The 15699-nt window shown below is 42.5% G+C and overlaps 1 protein-coding gene across 1 annotated transcript in view; it reads left to right on the top strand.

The window, feature by feature from the left end:
• The first annotated feature begins 3195 nt into the window (after nt 1-3195).
• Nucleotides 3196-15699, top strand: part of SUSD3 (sushi domain containing 3) — a 100882-nt gene continuing 88378 nt past the window's right edge. The window contains exon 1 of the mRNA XM_018567126.1: nt 3196-3545. Within this exon, the coding sequence (XP_018422628.1) occupies nt 3437-3545 (109 nt within the window). The 5' untranslated portion in view covers nt 3196-3436. The remainder of the gene's footprint in view (nt 3546-15699) is intronic.

Raw genomic sequence — 15699 nt, forward strand, 5'->3', positions numbered from 1 at the left:
TTGTGTCCTCCCGCTACCCTTAGGAGAATTATGGGGAAAAGCCCTGACCCCGTAGTCTATCTAGGGATGCCCTCTCTTCCAGACATATTCATATTTGCATAACTCCTCCAAAGATCCAGCCCACTGTTTACATTAAAGGAGAACTATGAGGTGAGTGCTTTTCACTCACCTCATAGTTCTCCTTTAATGTAAACAGTGGGCTGGATCTTTGGAGGAGTTATGCAAATATGAATATGTCTGGAAGAGAGGGCATCCCTAGATAGACTACGGGGTCAGGGCTTTTCCCCATAGTTCTCCTTTAATGTAAACAGTGGGCTGGATCTTTGGAGGAGTTATGCAAATATGAATATGTCTGGAAGAGAGGGCATCCCTAGATAGACTACGGGGTCAGGGCTTTTCCCCATAGTTCTCCTTTAATGTAAACAGTGGGCTGGATCTTTGGAGGAGTTATGCAAATATGAATATGTCTGGAAGAGAGGGCATCCCTAGATAGACTACGGGGTCAGGGCTTTTCCCCATAGTTCTCCTTTAATGTAAACAGTGGGCTGGATCTTTGGAGGAGTTATGCAAATATGAATATGTCTGGAAGAGAGGGCATCCCTAGATAGACTACGGGGTCAGGGCTTTTCCCCATAGTTCTCCTTTAATGTAAACAGTGGGCTGGATCTTTGGAGGAGTTATGCAAATATGAATATGTCTGGAAGAGAGGGCATCCCTAGATAGACTACGGGGTCAGGGCTTTTCCCCATAGTTCTCCTTTAATGTAAACAGTGGGCTGGATCTTTGGAGGAGTTATGCAAATATGAATATGTCTGGAAGAGAGGGCATCCCTAGATAGACTACGGGGTCAGGGCTTTTCCCCATAGTTCTCCTTTAATGTAAACAGTGGGCTGGATCTTTGGAGGAGTTATGCAAATATGAATATGTCTGGAAGAGAGGGCATCCCTAGATAGACTACGGGGTCAGGGCTTTTCCCCATAGTTCTCCTTTAAGGCTGAAAGCTTTCAAGAGGAGTACTGAGCTATGTAAAGCACCCTGCAGGCTCCTTCAACCAGCATTACATGGAGAAGCACGGAGAAGCACAGAGACCCAGTGATGATGTCACTGAGTCTAAAATAAGGTATGCACTGAAAATGGATAGATTTCATGAAAAATCTTAATGGGCAGGTAGGTTTTTTCTACATTTAGCCCTGCTTCGGGCTAAATGTAGAGCGGGGAAGCCGGTGTCTTAGTACAAGTGATCCCGGTGATGTTGCAGAAATAGCTTGTCATATGCGTTTAAAAATGAAAAAAGTAAAAGATAAATGAAAATTAAAAAATAAAAATAAAAAAGCGAATAAAAATTAAAGAAATAAAAAAGTGATAAAAAGGTAAAAAAATAAAAATTAAAACCAACCCTGCCGCCCCGCCATCTTGTTGCCATTCTCCTCGGGGGAGGGGGGGTTTGGCGGGTAGGGGATTGCTATATGATGTGATAGCAATCGAGTCAATAAACCGTTTTTGATTTGAAATTCTATTGGAGTGCGAGTGACTTTATACATACACTTATCTTGGATTGTAGAGGCATCTGCAGTCACTTTGGCACCCACCCGAATGTAAGGGTATTATTCGGTCAGGAGTGCGATGGGTACATTGGATTTTGGCAGGTAGGGGGGCGCATTGAGGAACCTGGCCTTGGGGCAGCAGAGAGAGTAAATCCGGCCCTTTCCACCCCCCATAAGGAGCCCTAACCCTAAAAGAGGATATCAGGCCAGTGCTAAGGAGATCAGCCGGTCCTGTAAGAAACTAAAACTTTTCATCATGGAACAGTATCCCGTGATGGACTACACGTTTACTGTAACTCATTTGAATTGAGATTGTAGTACACCCCTGGAGTGAGCTTGACGCAGTGGCTACTTTAGAGCACACGCAGGGACCATGGAGAACAAAAGTAGCCACCCTCCAAAAGGAATGATGGCGTCAGTGTGAATTCAGAGATGATTTAAGGATCTACAGCCAAATGATACACAAATAAGATACATTTTTGTTAATAGTTAGTGTACTTGAATGCATTTTTAAGATTTAACTCCTGAGTTTAGTGTCACTTTAAAGTGGACCTTTACCCCCTTTGACTAAAAATCACATCATCTTACATTCATTGGTTAAACTATAATATAGGTAAGTATTTATAGTTTACTTACTTATATACTTACTTATATTTATTTATTTATTTTACTTACAATTTTTTTTTCCACTTTGACACAAATGATGTAATGTGCCCAAGCATTGCATTCTGGGAAGGTTACATCAGCAGAGCATTACTGGGAAATCTCATCTGTAATCTCACGAGATCTCGGGGGAAAGGCATTTCCCTCCCCTGAGATGATGTGCATGGTCATATCTCCTAATCACATGTTCCAGGACCTAAAGGGACATCTAGTAACCTGCCCTTAGTTAAAATGGCAGCTGTCAGATGACTGGGAAAGAAGAGAAAAATAATGTATGCAAAGAATACAAAGCCGGTAATTATCTAGAAGTATGTGTTTGTAGATTGTCATTACTAAACATTTCTAAAGGTGTGTTTGCTGTTATTTCGAAGAAATGGGTAAAGTGTCTCTTTAAGTGAAGACATGAAAAATATAAGCAGATTAAACTTTAGCTTTTAAAGAAGTGCTGCAGCAAAAATATTTTTTTTTAACGGGAGGCCGCTCATCGTTCCACTTTAAAAGCTATGCCCATTTTCTATAACCTGAAGTTGAAACGCAACTCCATCACAACTTTATTTTGCGAACACGTTCCTATTATTCATTCGCCGTCCCCAGCTGGAGACATCCTTATTTACCATAAAGGTATCAAGCTCACAGCATGCATCTCCCTCGCCCATCACCCTTCACAGGCTGCTGATCAACCGCCTTCTCATTACCCGCCCAGCAAACCTGTGCTGGAGACTGGCGGGGCAACCTTTCATCGACTCCCTATCTAGCTTGATAAATGAGGCCCTTTCCACTTGTGTAATGAAAGAGGAAGAAGTGGCTTCTATACAGCTGTGTACAGCCAGTCTGACAATCCTCAGATGAAGGATGTTTGATTTACACACTCAGCCACATATGATGAAGCATCACCAGCGAGTCCTAGAGTGCGTTCTCCAGACTGGCCTGAAGGGGGCGCCGGCGAGCAGCGGCTGCCTGCAGCACACAGAGCACAGCGCGCACTCGCAGCTTGTAGCTTGCAGGCGCTCAGACTTGGGCAAATATTTCACTCCTTTAACTGTTTGTGCCCGCTGCAGATTAGAGATTAATGAGATAGCAGGACGTGATCTGGGCCAGCCTGTCCCTCCAGGCATTATGCGTTCAGAAGATTGATGCTTCATTAAACCTCTTAGAGGAGAAGAGGAGCCAGGGCAGGCAGACGGGCATCTCCACTCCGCACAATTCTCTACCTGCGCTCTCCACTGCCTATGTCCCTGCTATTGAATGAGGACATGCAGCCGGCTACAGCTTCAGTACTGGATCTGTCAAGGACTGTTCTGATCACAGAGGAGAAAAACAATTCCTACAACAGCACAGGTAAGGCTGTCATCAATGCAATTCATACCCCGTGCCTTGCTTGTCCTCCCCCTACAATGGAATTTCACAGCTTACCATATGGCTGATTCTACCCCCCAATAAGTAACACTTGTTAGTTTGCTTTGCCTTGTACAGTTTGTACATCTAGTGCAAGAATGAGTTACATTGTATCTGTAATCCCTTATTAAAGGGTTTGCATGTACTGGAGGCGTTAATAATATAATTAGCGCTTAAGCTTTTAATGCTGCTCCTAATTAGATGATGTAGTGTGCGTTTACTTTGCTAGGGTTACCCTTTAGGCTCAAGATTACAATCTAATCCAGGTATTTCTGAGCAATAAAGTGCTTGATTTCTCTTGGTCCCAGAAGTCCACAATCCAAGCAGTCTTGTTAGAGAAGACTTTTGTCTCAGAAATAGTGAAAGTGATATATTTCCCTCTGGGGTTGATAGGATCTATTCTATCCTCATACTGACAGCTCAGTTCTAGTCTTTTAAATAACAATAGAAGGAGGACAAGTGCAGAGAGACTCCATCGGTAATTAACCCATGCTTTTTAAAGATGAGGTTAATGAAAGATTTGTACAGAGCAATTAGGTGAACTTACGCTGTCTAGGATAAAAAAAGATTTAATGAAGTTACATCTGCCTGTGATATTTAATGCTGTGTACCTGGATTGTACTTACAATAGCTGGTTGCTATAGCTACCGGCTACAAATTAGTATTTTTATTCACGCAAAGATTTTTATGTGGCGCGTGCTTCTATATGAAACAGCTTGGTGGTACATTTATCAGCCAAGACTTTAAAGTGGTTTACTGATTATGAAAGAATGGGGTTTTGCTGAACAGTTCTTTGTAAATGAAAAGGAGTTTCCTCTTCTAATTAATAGACTTCTGTTTAAGAACACCACATGCACTAACACAAAGGGAAATCATTGGGCAGAACAAATTGGAAGTACAACTGGTATTATTGCCCAACTGCTGTCAATGGGTCAGTCCTCCAAAACTGATATTTTAGATTTTGGCAAATGCTGGAGAGCTAAACCATAGTTTGTTACATCTATCAAGGACTATATTGGTGAGATTAGTGCTTACGTTCCTTGGTGTGCACACCTGCTGTAGCCATGCTGAGGAGGTCCCACTCTCCCTGTTAGACATGTTATGTCTACCGGTAATATAGGGAACATGTAAAAATGGCTGGGAATGCCCTCCAAGGGGCACAAGGAGAGAGTTGGGCATTATAATAGGGAGATCTTGCTGTTGAAGTATCCTAGAAACATTAGAGCCTAGGGGTTGACTCAGCCCACCAGACTCCACCAAAATCCAAAATATCACTTTTCAGGTTGACTGACCCTTTAACTTTTTATTTGTAGTGGCCTAAAACGTCAGCGAGCAAGAAGATGATTGTTGGCTGTTATGGCCAAAAATAGAATGTCTTTAGTCTAACCTGACCTCTGGAGACACCACTGGTCTGACTGGAAAAGTATTAACAGTTTGACTTTGAATTTTCAGGTCAATTGCTATTGTTCTTTAGAAATGCTGGTGTTAGGATTGTCTACGTTGGACATGAACTAGACAAACAGTCATTTATATGTATACCTTATGTGATCACAGGTTATTGAAGCTTGTATGGTCAGACCCAATTTGGTAGCTTCAGTATGCATTTGTATATAACTCAACATTTTCAGTTGGACAGCAAGGTCTGAGAACTAGGAACATGCACAAGTGTACATGTCTAGTTCTCTGGTGCAATGTTAATGAACAATTTTATTACATTTGGACATTGTGTATGAGGACTTATAAAGGTGTTTTATGGTGACAAATTGGTTATGTTAGAAAACAATTGTAATGCATCCTCTACCTGCCTATGGCTAATTTATATGCCCATACTACCCGATCAAGTCCATGTCATTTTTTTTTTTTCTTGTCTGTTTTACCTACAGTGGCACTGCAGGCAAAAGAGACTTTATCAACTGGGCTTCACTTTTTTAGACTAAAGCAAAAAAAAAAAAGCTTCAGGCTGGCTATAAATTGGGACATTAAAATCCAATTAGGGAAGGCTCACTCCTACGCTGATTTTCCAAGAAAAGTTCTTGCAGTAGGGTTGAATCCAGCTGATCTCCTTGATTATTTGGTATAGTTCTCTCATACCGGGTAGTTACTGGCCAAAAATAGCTAAGAATAGTTTCAGGGGACAATTTCAATGAATATGCCATCCAAAAGCAATTATGGGGCCAGACAACTATTACTTTCAAACTGGAACTTAGCATGATGCTTTAAATGAAATCTTGACCGTAATGTAGGTTACACTGCTGTTGAGTACTCTTGACATTAAGGATGATTTTGAATTGACCATGGCATTGACCTAATACAGTACATATTCTTCTCATGGTCTATCAGGCCTTCTTTAAGGGTTTATTGCTTACAATTCCAGGAAAATAAACCATCGTAATTGACCCAAGTATTTAGGATTTCCGATGTTAAATAGATTTGGATGTCCAGCTTTGGCGCCATCATGCCTAGCAGGCACTGCTTTATGCTGCTGTTTAAGGCTTACACCAGCTTTTCTCCACCAGGGTGTCGTGGTACACTGGGGTATCTTCCGACTTCCTCAGGGGTGCCTTGAAATTTTGTGATAGTAGGGCTCTGATGTGAAGGGGGAACTCTGATGTAAAAGGGGGGGGGGGGGGCTCTGATATAAAGGGAGGCTTCTGATGTGAAGGTAGGCTCCTGATGTGAAAGGAGGATGCTCTTATATTAATGGGTTAATGGGGCTCTGATGTGAAGGGTTGCACCTAATGTGAAAAGGGTGTCTCTGGTGTGAAGGGGGGCTCCTGATTTGAAGGGAAGACTTCCATGCGAAGGGAGGAATCCCACTTGTTTGTGTTTTTCTGTGGGGTCCCCCTTTAAAATCCACTACATTTTAGACAGGGGTGCCTTGAGATTTTGCATACATTTAAAGGGTGCGTGACTGAAAAAAGGTTAAGAAATGCTGGCTTACACCATAGAGGAGGGGAGTCTAACTCCTGTACCTAAAGGCTGAGATCCTCATACATTTGTGGACTTCTGTGTTAACAAAGAGGAGTTAGTGAATAAAAGGAAACTTTAGTAGTTCTGTGTAAATGCTTTTGTTTATACGTTTTCTGTTTGCTCTCTGACCCTCATCCTTTAATTGAAACTCTGTATGAAACTGTACAGAGCAGGGAATAGGAGGAAACAGACGAGGCATAAGATATTCCTTGGACTTATTCAGTTGTGTGTAAATGTAAGCTTGAGCTACTGAGGTTTGTCAAGCAGGCCTTTTTATCTGTTAAGATTACACTGGTAAACATTTGAAAAGGGGTACACAGCTACAACTGCTGGCTGTAAATAAAATATAAGATATCCATAATATGCAATATTTTATTACATTACTAAAAGAATAGCCCTGAACAAGAAAATATATACCTCAAAAAAACACTTTACATCCCTTTTAGGCTGTAGTTTACTAATGCTGGCCATAGACGACGAAGCTCTGATGATTCTCACTTAACTGAGCAGAAACTCATGCAGATCTGGTCTGCATTTGGTGTGAACAAGCCCTTAGTTGCACTTTAAGGGCCAGTTCACACCAATTGCCGTACGTACTAGAGCGGTAGCTGCTGGAACGCACTGTAATCACACTCTATCGCCGAAGTTAGTAAAAAGAACCCCAAAATTTTTTATCAGTACATAAACAGTAAAAAGGGGAGAAAGGAACAGATAGGCCCAATAAAGGACATAAATAGGTCGCTACTCACAAACGACAGGGAGAGGGCCGAGGCCCTAAATACTTTCTTCTCGTCGGTATTCACAGAGGAAACAGACGGGTTTAATGTACATAAAAAAACACAAAATTTACCAAGAAATACACTTGAGTGGTTGACTGAAACTGGGATACAACAAAGGCTTAAACTACTAAATGCAAATAAAGCATTAGGACCTGATAATCTACATCCCAAGGTACTCAAGGAACTGAACAAGGAGATAACGAGACCACTGTTCCTCATTTTTAAGGAATCCGTAATGGCTAGTAGAGTGCCAAGCGACTGGCGAAGGGCTAATGTGGTACCTATATTCAAAAAAGTGTCAAAATGCCAACCGGGGAACTATAGACCAGTTAGTCTGACATGCATAGTATGTAAACTATTAGAGGGAATTATTAAGGATTACCTAGTGGAATTCGTCCGGGATCAGGGCATAATAACTGATATGCAGCACGGATTTAGGAAGGATCGTTCATTCCAGACCAACCTGCTGACCTTTTACGAAGAGGTAAGTAAAGATCTGGATAGGGGGAGGCCAGTGGACATAATATATCTGGACTTTTCCAAAGCCTTTGATACGGTGCCGCATAAACGCTTGTTATACAAGCTAAGGGCTATGGGCATAGATGAAATAGTGTGCACGTGGATAGAAAACTGGCTACAAGAACGTGCGCAAAGAGTATCAGTAAATGGCACCTTCTCAGACTGGGCGGAGGTCATGAGTGGCGTGCCCCAGGGTTCTGTGCTGGGTCCCATGCTTTTTAACCTATTTATTAATGATATCGGGGAGGGAGTGAATAGTAATGTCTCAGTGTTTGCTGATGATACTAAAATTGGGAGGGTAGTAGACACAGACTTAGAGATTATAACATTACAGGAGGACCTGGAGAAAATCGGTGAGTGGGCAACTGTATGGCAGATGAAAGGGAGACATGATTTTCCTGTATAAACTATTCAAGGGTGACAGCAACATTATTAACAAACTGTTTACGGTTAGCTCCATAACAAAAACCAGAGGGCACAACCAAAAATTGGTGGAAAAAAAATTTCAACACACAGGGCGCATGGGGTTCTTCACAGTCAGAGTGGTTAAGGTCTGGAACTCGCTGCCGCAGGAAGTGATCTTGGCTAAGAGTGTGGAATCATTCAAGAAACTGCTGGACGAGTTCCTCGGAGACCATAACATACAGGGGAACAGGTACGCCTAAGAGCAAAATCCCACATGGACTTATACACACGCACGCACCTGCTCAAACATAAATGCATACACACAATAGGTTGGACTTGATGGACTTATGTCTTTATTCAACCTCAAATACTATGTAACTATGTAACTAAACGCTCCACTTTGTTCTGGGGTTTGAGGGGGCGTGGCAGTGCATTGAAGTCAGTGGCACCGCAGCCACGCCCCCCGCCCACAGTGCGTTGCAAAACATTCCGGTCCAGGGTGAACGCAAAAAAATTCAGCATGACATTTGCTGCATTGTTTTGCAATTGGTGTGAACTGGCCCTAAAGCTTTGAAAATTGAGCCTATAGTAAGGGAAAGAACAAAATGCACAGTGAAGAGACCCAGGTCAGTCTGTCGATCGATCAATCAGTCAGTCTACCAATCAGAATTGATCGTCTCCCTATCTGACTGTAGGAAACATAATCTGGTAGGTTAACATGGATTATTGTACTCAACAATACTTTTTGTGTTGCTTTAATAAACCAACTGAAGTTCTATTGAGAGCAATCTAGAGGAGAATTCCTGATATGTCAAAGGTCTAAAAAAGATTGTATGGATGTCCTTGCTCTCACACATTCCCACAATCTCACACGCCTCTATTATTCCGTATTCAGGCTGCAGCACATGAAGAATGTTATTTGTAAGTGTTTTGGTTGTTGAGAGAAATGTTTTATATATTTGCATTATATGAAGACATTTATGTTTTTTCCTTTTTAGTGCCATTTACACTATTCTTATCTTTATATATACATATACAGTATATACAATCTCACTTGATCTTTTTAGTGGTCAAAGGAATTGTAAAGTCCTAGCATATCCTATCCCGTTATAACTTCAGCATTGTAATAGGAATACATACTAGAGTTGTTTTTAATAATGCAATCAGAGCTTACTTAAGAAATCCATTTTATGTAGTGAGTGCTGCCTTCCATCTGCCCATCACTTTGAGCAACTTCCTGGATTCCCAGTGTGCTTTGCATCTCATTCCCTGCTGCTTCATGTGATGCAATCTTGATTTCCCAAGACATCATATCCCATCATGCATTGCTTCAAGCAAGTAATGATGATGTTACATCGTTCAGACGTTGAGGCTCTGGTGACACAGAGGAAGTGCATATTCACAGGGCTGAATGAAATTGTGTCAGTACATTGAGGAAGCACATCCTATGGGAATCTTCTATAAGGAAGTTTATAAACTTCTAGATCTATACAGTTATTAGGAGTGGGATGGAACTTGTAGAAATTCAATATAGAAATACATATTTATTTTTAGTTCTTGACCATAGATACCCTTTAATAGGGATGCACCGATACCAAGTACCATACTCGGTACAAGTACAGATACTTTTGGAGCTCCGAGACTAGACTAGAGAAAAATTGTAAAGTTAGGAGGCAGCTGTCATTTGTAAGGAGCACACGGAGCTCCTGGGATTTGTACATCTCTGTTTTATGGTATAATTTTGTTTGTATAAATATATAAATATATATATAAATAAGGGATGCACAGATACAAGTACGAGTACTGATACATTTTTGTTTAGTGTCATGTGACAGTCTTTCTAAAACAATACAGACTAATGATTTCAGGACAGTGGTGGTGCGCCAGAGCCAGGTCCCAGCTGCAACCTCTGCAACCCTGGTAGTTCTCATGAAAATGCCAAGTATCGGCACTGGTATCTGAAAAGTATCGGTGCATCCCTACCGTTTAACATAAAATGTGCCAGATAACTAGCCAGATAACTAGCACTGAAAAATCTCGAATGAAATGTCCATGCCCTGACTGATCATCTAGGCCGGAGGACTTCAACTCTCTGGAAAGTAGGCAGACATTTTTCATGAACAGCCCTATCAGACTGCTTTAAGGGGCCGTTATGGAGTGATGCTGCTGAGTGGTAGTTGCGTAGTGAAGCACCCTGGTATTCCTGGCATGTTTAGAACACACGGCAGATACAGTGAAGATTTTGTGCATACCTTGGCTTCGAGGTCATTTTTAGACAAGAATAGCGTATATTGCATACACATGTGTTACAGAAATAAACCTAACAAATAAAATTTTTACAATAGATTCCTTTAAAATAACGTAATTTCCCTCTAACATTAATATTAGATCCAGAAAACATAGGCAAATTGGGCAAGGGGGGCAACAAAACTCCCCGAATTCCCCTTTGGCCAACATTGCTATTTTTAGCATTGCTCATTGATTTACATAGTGGTGTGATCTTCAGATGTTTCAGAACTGATGACAATGTGTCACATTGTCTTTTATGCTTTATGCTGATTTTTTTTTTCAGCATATAAATGTATACATGGAAATTCCCTTGTGAACATACACTTGTCTCTTGAGATATGATGGAATATCTTTGTATAATATATGGAGATACCTTGGTTAAGCAACATTGAGAATTTATTTGATAACTAGACCTTGAAAACCCTTTTGTTATGGAGCTGCGCTGAAAGTTCTCACGTTTGACATCTCACGTGGGAAATGTATATGTTGGGAACCAGCTGGACTCTATAGATAGGTATGGCAATGAAGGGATACATGAGATATACTAGCACACCCAAGAACTGGGAGTGAGAGCAGTGGATTACTGAGATCAGTTACAAGCACCGTGTTATTGGTGATAATTCAACCGTGTCACTCCCACCGAGTCAAGCCTTGCTATTCTGTATCATAGTGCAATCCGTCATGTTTCTCATTACACTGCATTGTAACACTCAGAATTATACTTCAGATTATGAGCTCTTTTCCTGGTTTCCTTAAAGTAGTATTGAACTCTCACACTTGTGTCAATAATGCATCCAGAGCTGACAGATATACATTGCCCAGCTGAGTAATATTAAAGTCACCGTGATATTAAAGTGAAAAGATTTTCAAGCTTTAAAATGCTGATTAAATCACTTACAATGTATTCTGCTTATTGATCTTTAAAAGTTTTAGTTTCTTGGAGAGCACTGGCCCTGATTTCCTGTTTTAGGGTGGCTCCTTTCCCTTACAGGGTTCTATGGTGCCACCCTTGTGTGTGCTACCAAGCTGTGTGTGCCTCAACAAAGACATAGCCACAACAAGGCAAGGCATTCCACTGCCCTTCTCCTCCTTCCTCCCTTCTTTAAGCTAGTAAATGGATTGCTGCTGGGGACTGCTCTGTTTCTTGTGATATTGTACCGGACAGGAAGTTCAGGCAAGCGGAGCTGAGAGAGTTGGAGCTGTTCTGAAACATGATGACTGTAAGACTTTGGGCAAAGAAAATTAAAAAAATACTTTGCTGGGCAATGTATATGTGTCTGTTTATATTGTTATAATTAGGGATGCACCGATATCGAGTATGAGAACCGATATTGTTTTTTGCGGTACTTGGCGATATCAAATGCCGGAAGTCCCATTCAGGAAGCCAGGCGGCGTGTAATGACTCGCCACCTGGCTTCTTGATTAGCCAGGAAGCCGGGCAGCGTGTAAAGACTCGCCACCCGTGTTCCCGATTAGCAAGGAAGCCAGGCCCCATGCTTCTCATCACTAGATTTCAAGCCACTGTGTAATGATGCGGCGCCCAGCTTCCTGATTGGCTGGAAAGCCGGCTCCATGCTCCCTCATCATGAGGTGACGCGAGAGCATAAAGCCGGCTTCCCAACCGATCAGGAAGCTGGGCGCCGCATCATTACACGGCGCATGGCTTCCTGATTGGCCAGCTTCCGACCAATCAGGAAGCCGGCTCCATGCCAATCAGGAAGCCAGGCAGAGTGTAATGACGCACTGCCCGGCTTCCTGATACCGGAAGTATCAGGCTAGGCATCGGAGCATTTGGGCAAGTACGAGTACTCGCCCAAATAGTCGGCATCGACACCGATACTAGTATTGGTATCAGTGCATCCCTAGTTATAATGAATTCCTTATTGATAAAAAAAGTTTGAGAGTTTAATACAGAAGTATTTCCTTTTTTTTCTCATTTTATCTCTTATCTGTTTTTCAATTTTTTTCACAATCACTTACAGTGATCATGTTTCCAAACAGCTGGCTCCAACTCTCTCAGCTCTGCTTCCCTGAACTTCCTGTGTAGTACAAGATCACAAGGGGCAGCACAGTCTCCATCAGCCGTCCATCTACTAGCTTGGGGAAGGGAGGAAGAAAGATGGAGCAGGGAGTAGAGTAGTGTCTTACCTTGCTGTGCCTGTGTGTTTGTGTAGACCCACAGCTTACTTGCACACACAATGGTGGCTCCATGGGACCTGGCAAGGGAAAGGAGCCACACTAAAACAGGATATCAGGGCCAGTGCTCAGGGGACCAGCTGATTCTGCAGAAAGCTATAACTTTCATACATCAAGCAAAAGCATCCATTGTAAGTGATTTCATCAGTATTTGAAATAGCTTAAAAAAATAGCTTCATGTCTAACGGAAGTCAATGGACTTGCATAATATGTGATGATGTTGGCGGTCCTTAGACCGCCGGAGCCCAGGGGAGAAGAGACTGCAGGGACTGGCAATCTAGCAGCCCTGCGGGAACTGGCGGGCACGAGGATCAGGTAAGTAAATCTGCTAACCCTTGCATTACATTGGTAGCCCCACTGCAAGGGTAAGTTTGTGATGTTCCCAGAGTTCTTCTTTAAGGTTTTCCATTGTATTTGATATTGTGCAGAGCAGTAAAATAACAAGCTTTCTCAATGCCAACAGGAAAGTGTTCATATTTTGCCTGTGGTCATGGTTGAACTGTGGATGCCCCTTTCATGCAGCGTCCATAGGAATGCTGAACTTATGCTTATTATAGTTTGGTTTATTAGGTGGGAACCAGGTAAGGTATGACTGTTGGGGAGTGTGGATGCTGAGAGATGCATAGAGTTTAATCACTTAAAAGGAAATTTTGAGTTATCATTTTAACATCTAGGGCTCATTCACATGGGCACAGATGTCTGTTCATTGTAAAAATGGTCTGGATCTTTGTAGCCAGGAGCCACAGGTGTTGCATACAGCACGTCTGTACATATCAGGCGGGCTGAGGCTGTGCACTGGTGAACGCTGCTCTCATTGTATAGATGCACATCAGCCTGCATCCAAGGGTGTACATCCGAACCTGTATGGATGTACAAGCTCGGAGCAGCATTGGGGTGCACAGCTGAACTCCAGACGGGCAGGACCCTCCTTACCACCTTGTCTTGAATTGTATTGTGAATGTAATGTCTTCCTTGTATTGTAAAGCGCTGCGCAAACTGTTGGCACTATATAAATCCTGTATAATAATAATAATATTAATAATAACTGCTAACCACACCACTGAAATACAGCTACGGGAGATGTTTTGCCTGTGTGTCGGAGGTGCGTTCCTTCAGTGCATTGTGCTGCCATTCCTGATGAAAGACACCACAGCCCACTACCACAGATGCATGATCAGTTACTGTGCACTGCATTAATGCATGCATTACAGCAACACATAGGTGGGACGCTGGCCCAAAGCTGCGGGCAGATTATATAATAATACTAAGTAAATAAAAGGATCGGAATCTGCATCGATAGGCAATATATATTATCTAGAGACATTAGATGCATGTTATCTTGCAGTTTCTGCAGTTTTGGATAACAATGTGATTATCTACGGTAGGGGAAAGCTCAGCACTCTAGCTGTGATGAAACTAGAAGTCCCAAGATGCATTGCAGAACCCTGACAGCCACTGGCATGACTACCAGAGGCAGAGGCATGATGGCATATGTAGTTTCACTAAAGCAAGAGGGCCGTGGTTGCCTACCACTAGTCTACAGGGTAAAGTTTTTCTAGGAGCATTAGCGCTGGAGAAAAGCAGAGACTGTCATGTCTGACATTTTAGGTTAATATTGTATTGTACTTTTGTAATATATTGATAAACTGTAAAGGTTCCCATGGATATTAGATTATCTTTGCGGCGTTGGGTGCAATGAATGTCAAACTAGGTGCCTTTGAGGTTTCTCTGACTGTCACAGACCCTGTTAGCTGTTGGATTAGAACCCATCCACACCAGTGCATTGCGGTTATGCATGTGTGTTTATTGCAGGACAAATCCCAGGGGCCAGATAGTCATTGCATTGTGGCAATGCATGTGTGTTTAATGCAGGGGCTGGACAAATCCCAGGAGCCAAGTCGCCAGTGTGACAATCCCTAAAAATTACAGCTGGCACCCAACTTTTGAGGTTTTTTCTAGTTGTTTCAATGAAACTGGCTCTGAAAAAGCAATCCTGCTGGCTCATGAATTGGCGAGACTGACTCCTGAATTCCATATTACTTTGTCCACCCCTGGTTTCATATGTATTGCGTTGAGCAGCCCAATTATATCCAATAGGCTATCAAAGGTCTGCAACGCATTAAGGAATTGTTCACAGTACACCATGTCCAGACCAGAACAGTTTGTTTCTGGACCAAAAAAACATGCCAATGTAGTCCTATGGTATTTCTGGGCTCCGTTCACACCAGCAGAGTCCATTCCAGTCCAGACAAAAAAAATACTACTTGTCTAATTTTCCCAGGTCCAGAATGCACTATAACGCATTTAAATGCATCATAAATGCATGCAAATGCACTGTAACTCACTGGACTGCACCTGAAAGCCAATTCTAAGCAATAGAAAAAAAATGCACCAGAACGTGGCAAAAACGCACTGCGTTCGCAGATCTGCTCCAACTCTGGTCCGGAGGTGGTGTAAACATAGCCTATCTCCTCGCTGCTCGGCCATCCTGAAGTGACAGCCCCCCCCCCCCCCCCCCCGCCTTCAGTGCTTCACTTCTCCTCAGATCCCCGCTGCCTCTGCCCATACAGTCGGGGGAGAGCAGCGGAGATCCAGAGAAGAAGCTGCAGGCTATGCTGCCCCACTTCTCCCTGCCTAGGTTTCTACCGTTTTCCGGACCAGATTTGGAATGCAGTGCATTGCGTGTTGTCGCATTTTTACAGCGATTTTGACACGTTCCGGAGCTTTTTTTTCCTTTAACTTAAGATGGGCTTTCAGGTGCGTTACAGTGTGTTTGTATGCGTTTGCGATGCTTTCCAGTGCATTCCAGACCAGACAAAATGAGAATGCAGTATTTTTCTGATCTGGCGTGGAACGGACAGCGTAGGTGTGAACAGAGGCCAGAACTAGCATTGGGATACATTAGGATGCATTTTAGGTCTGGAAACAATCGGGTCTGG

Source organism: Nanorana parkeri, unplaced genomic scaffold (genome assembly GCF_000935625.1).
Source record: "Nanorana parkeri isolate BGI_ZX_2015 unplaced genomic scaffold, ASM93562v1 scaffold1011, whole genome shotgun sequence".
NCBI lineage: Eukaryota > Metazoa > Chordata > Amphibia > Anura > Dicroglossidae > Nanorana > Nanorana parkeri.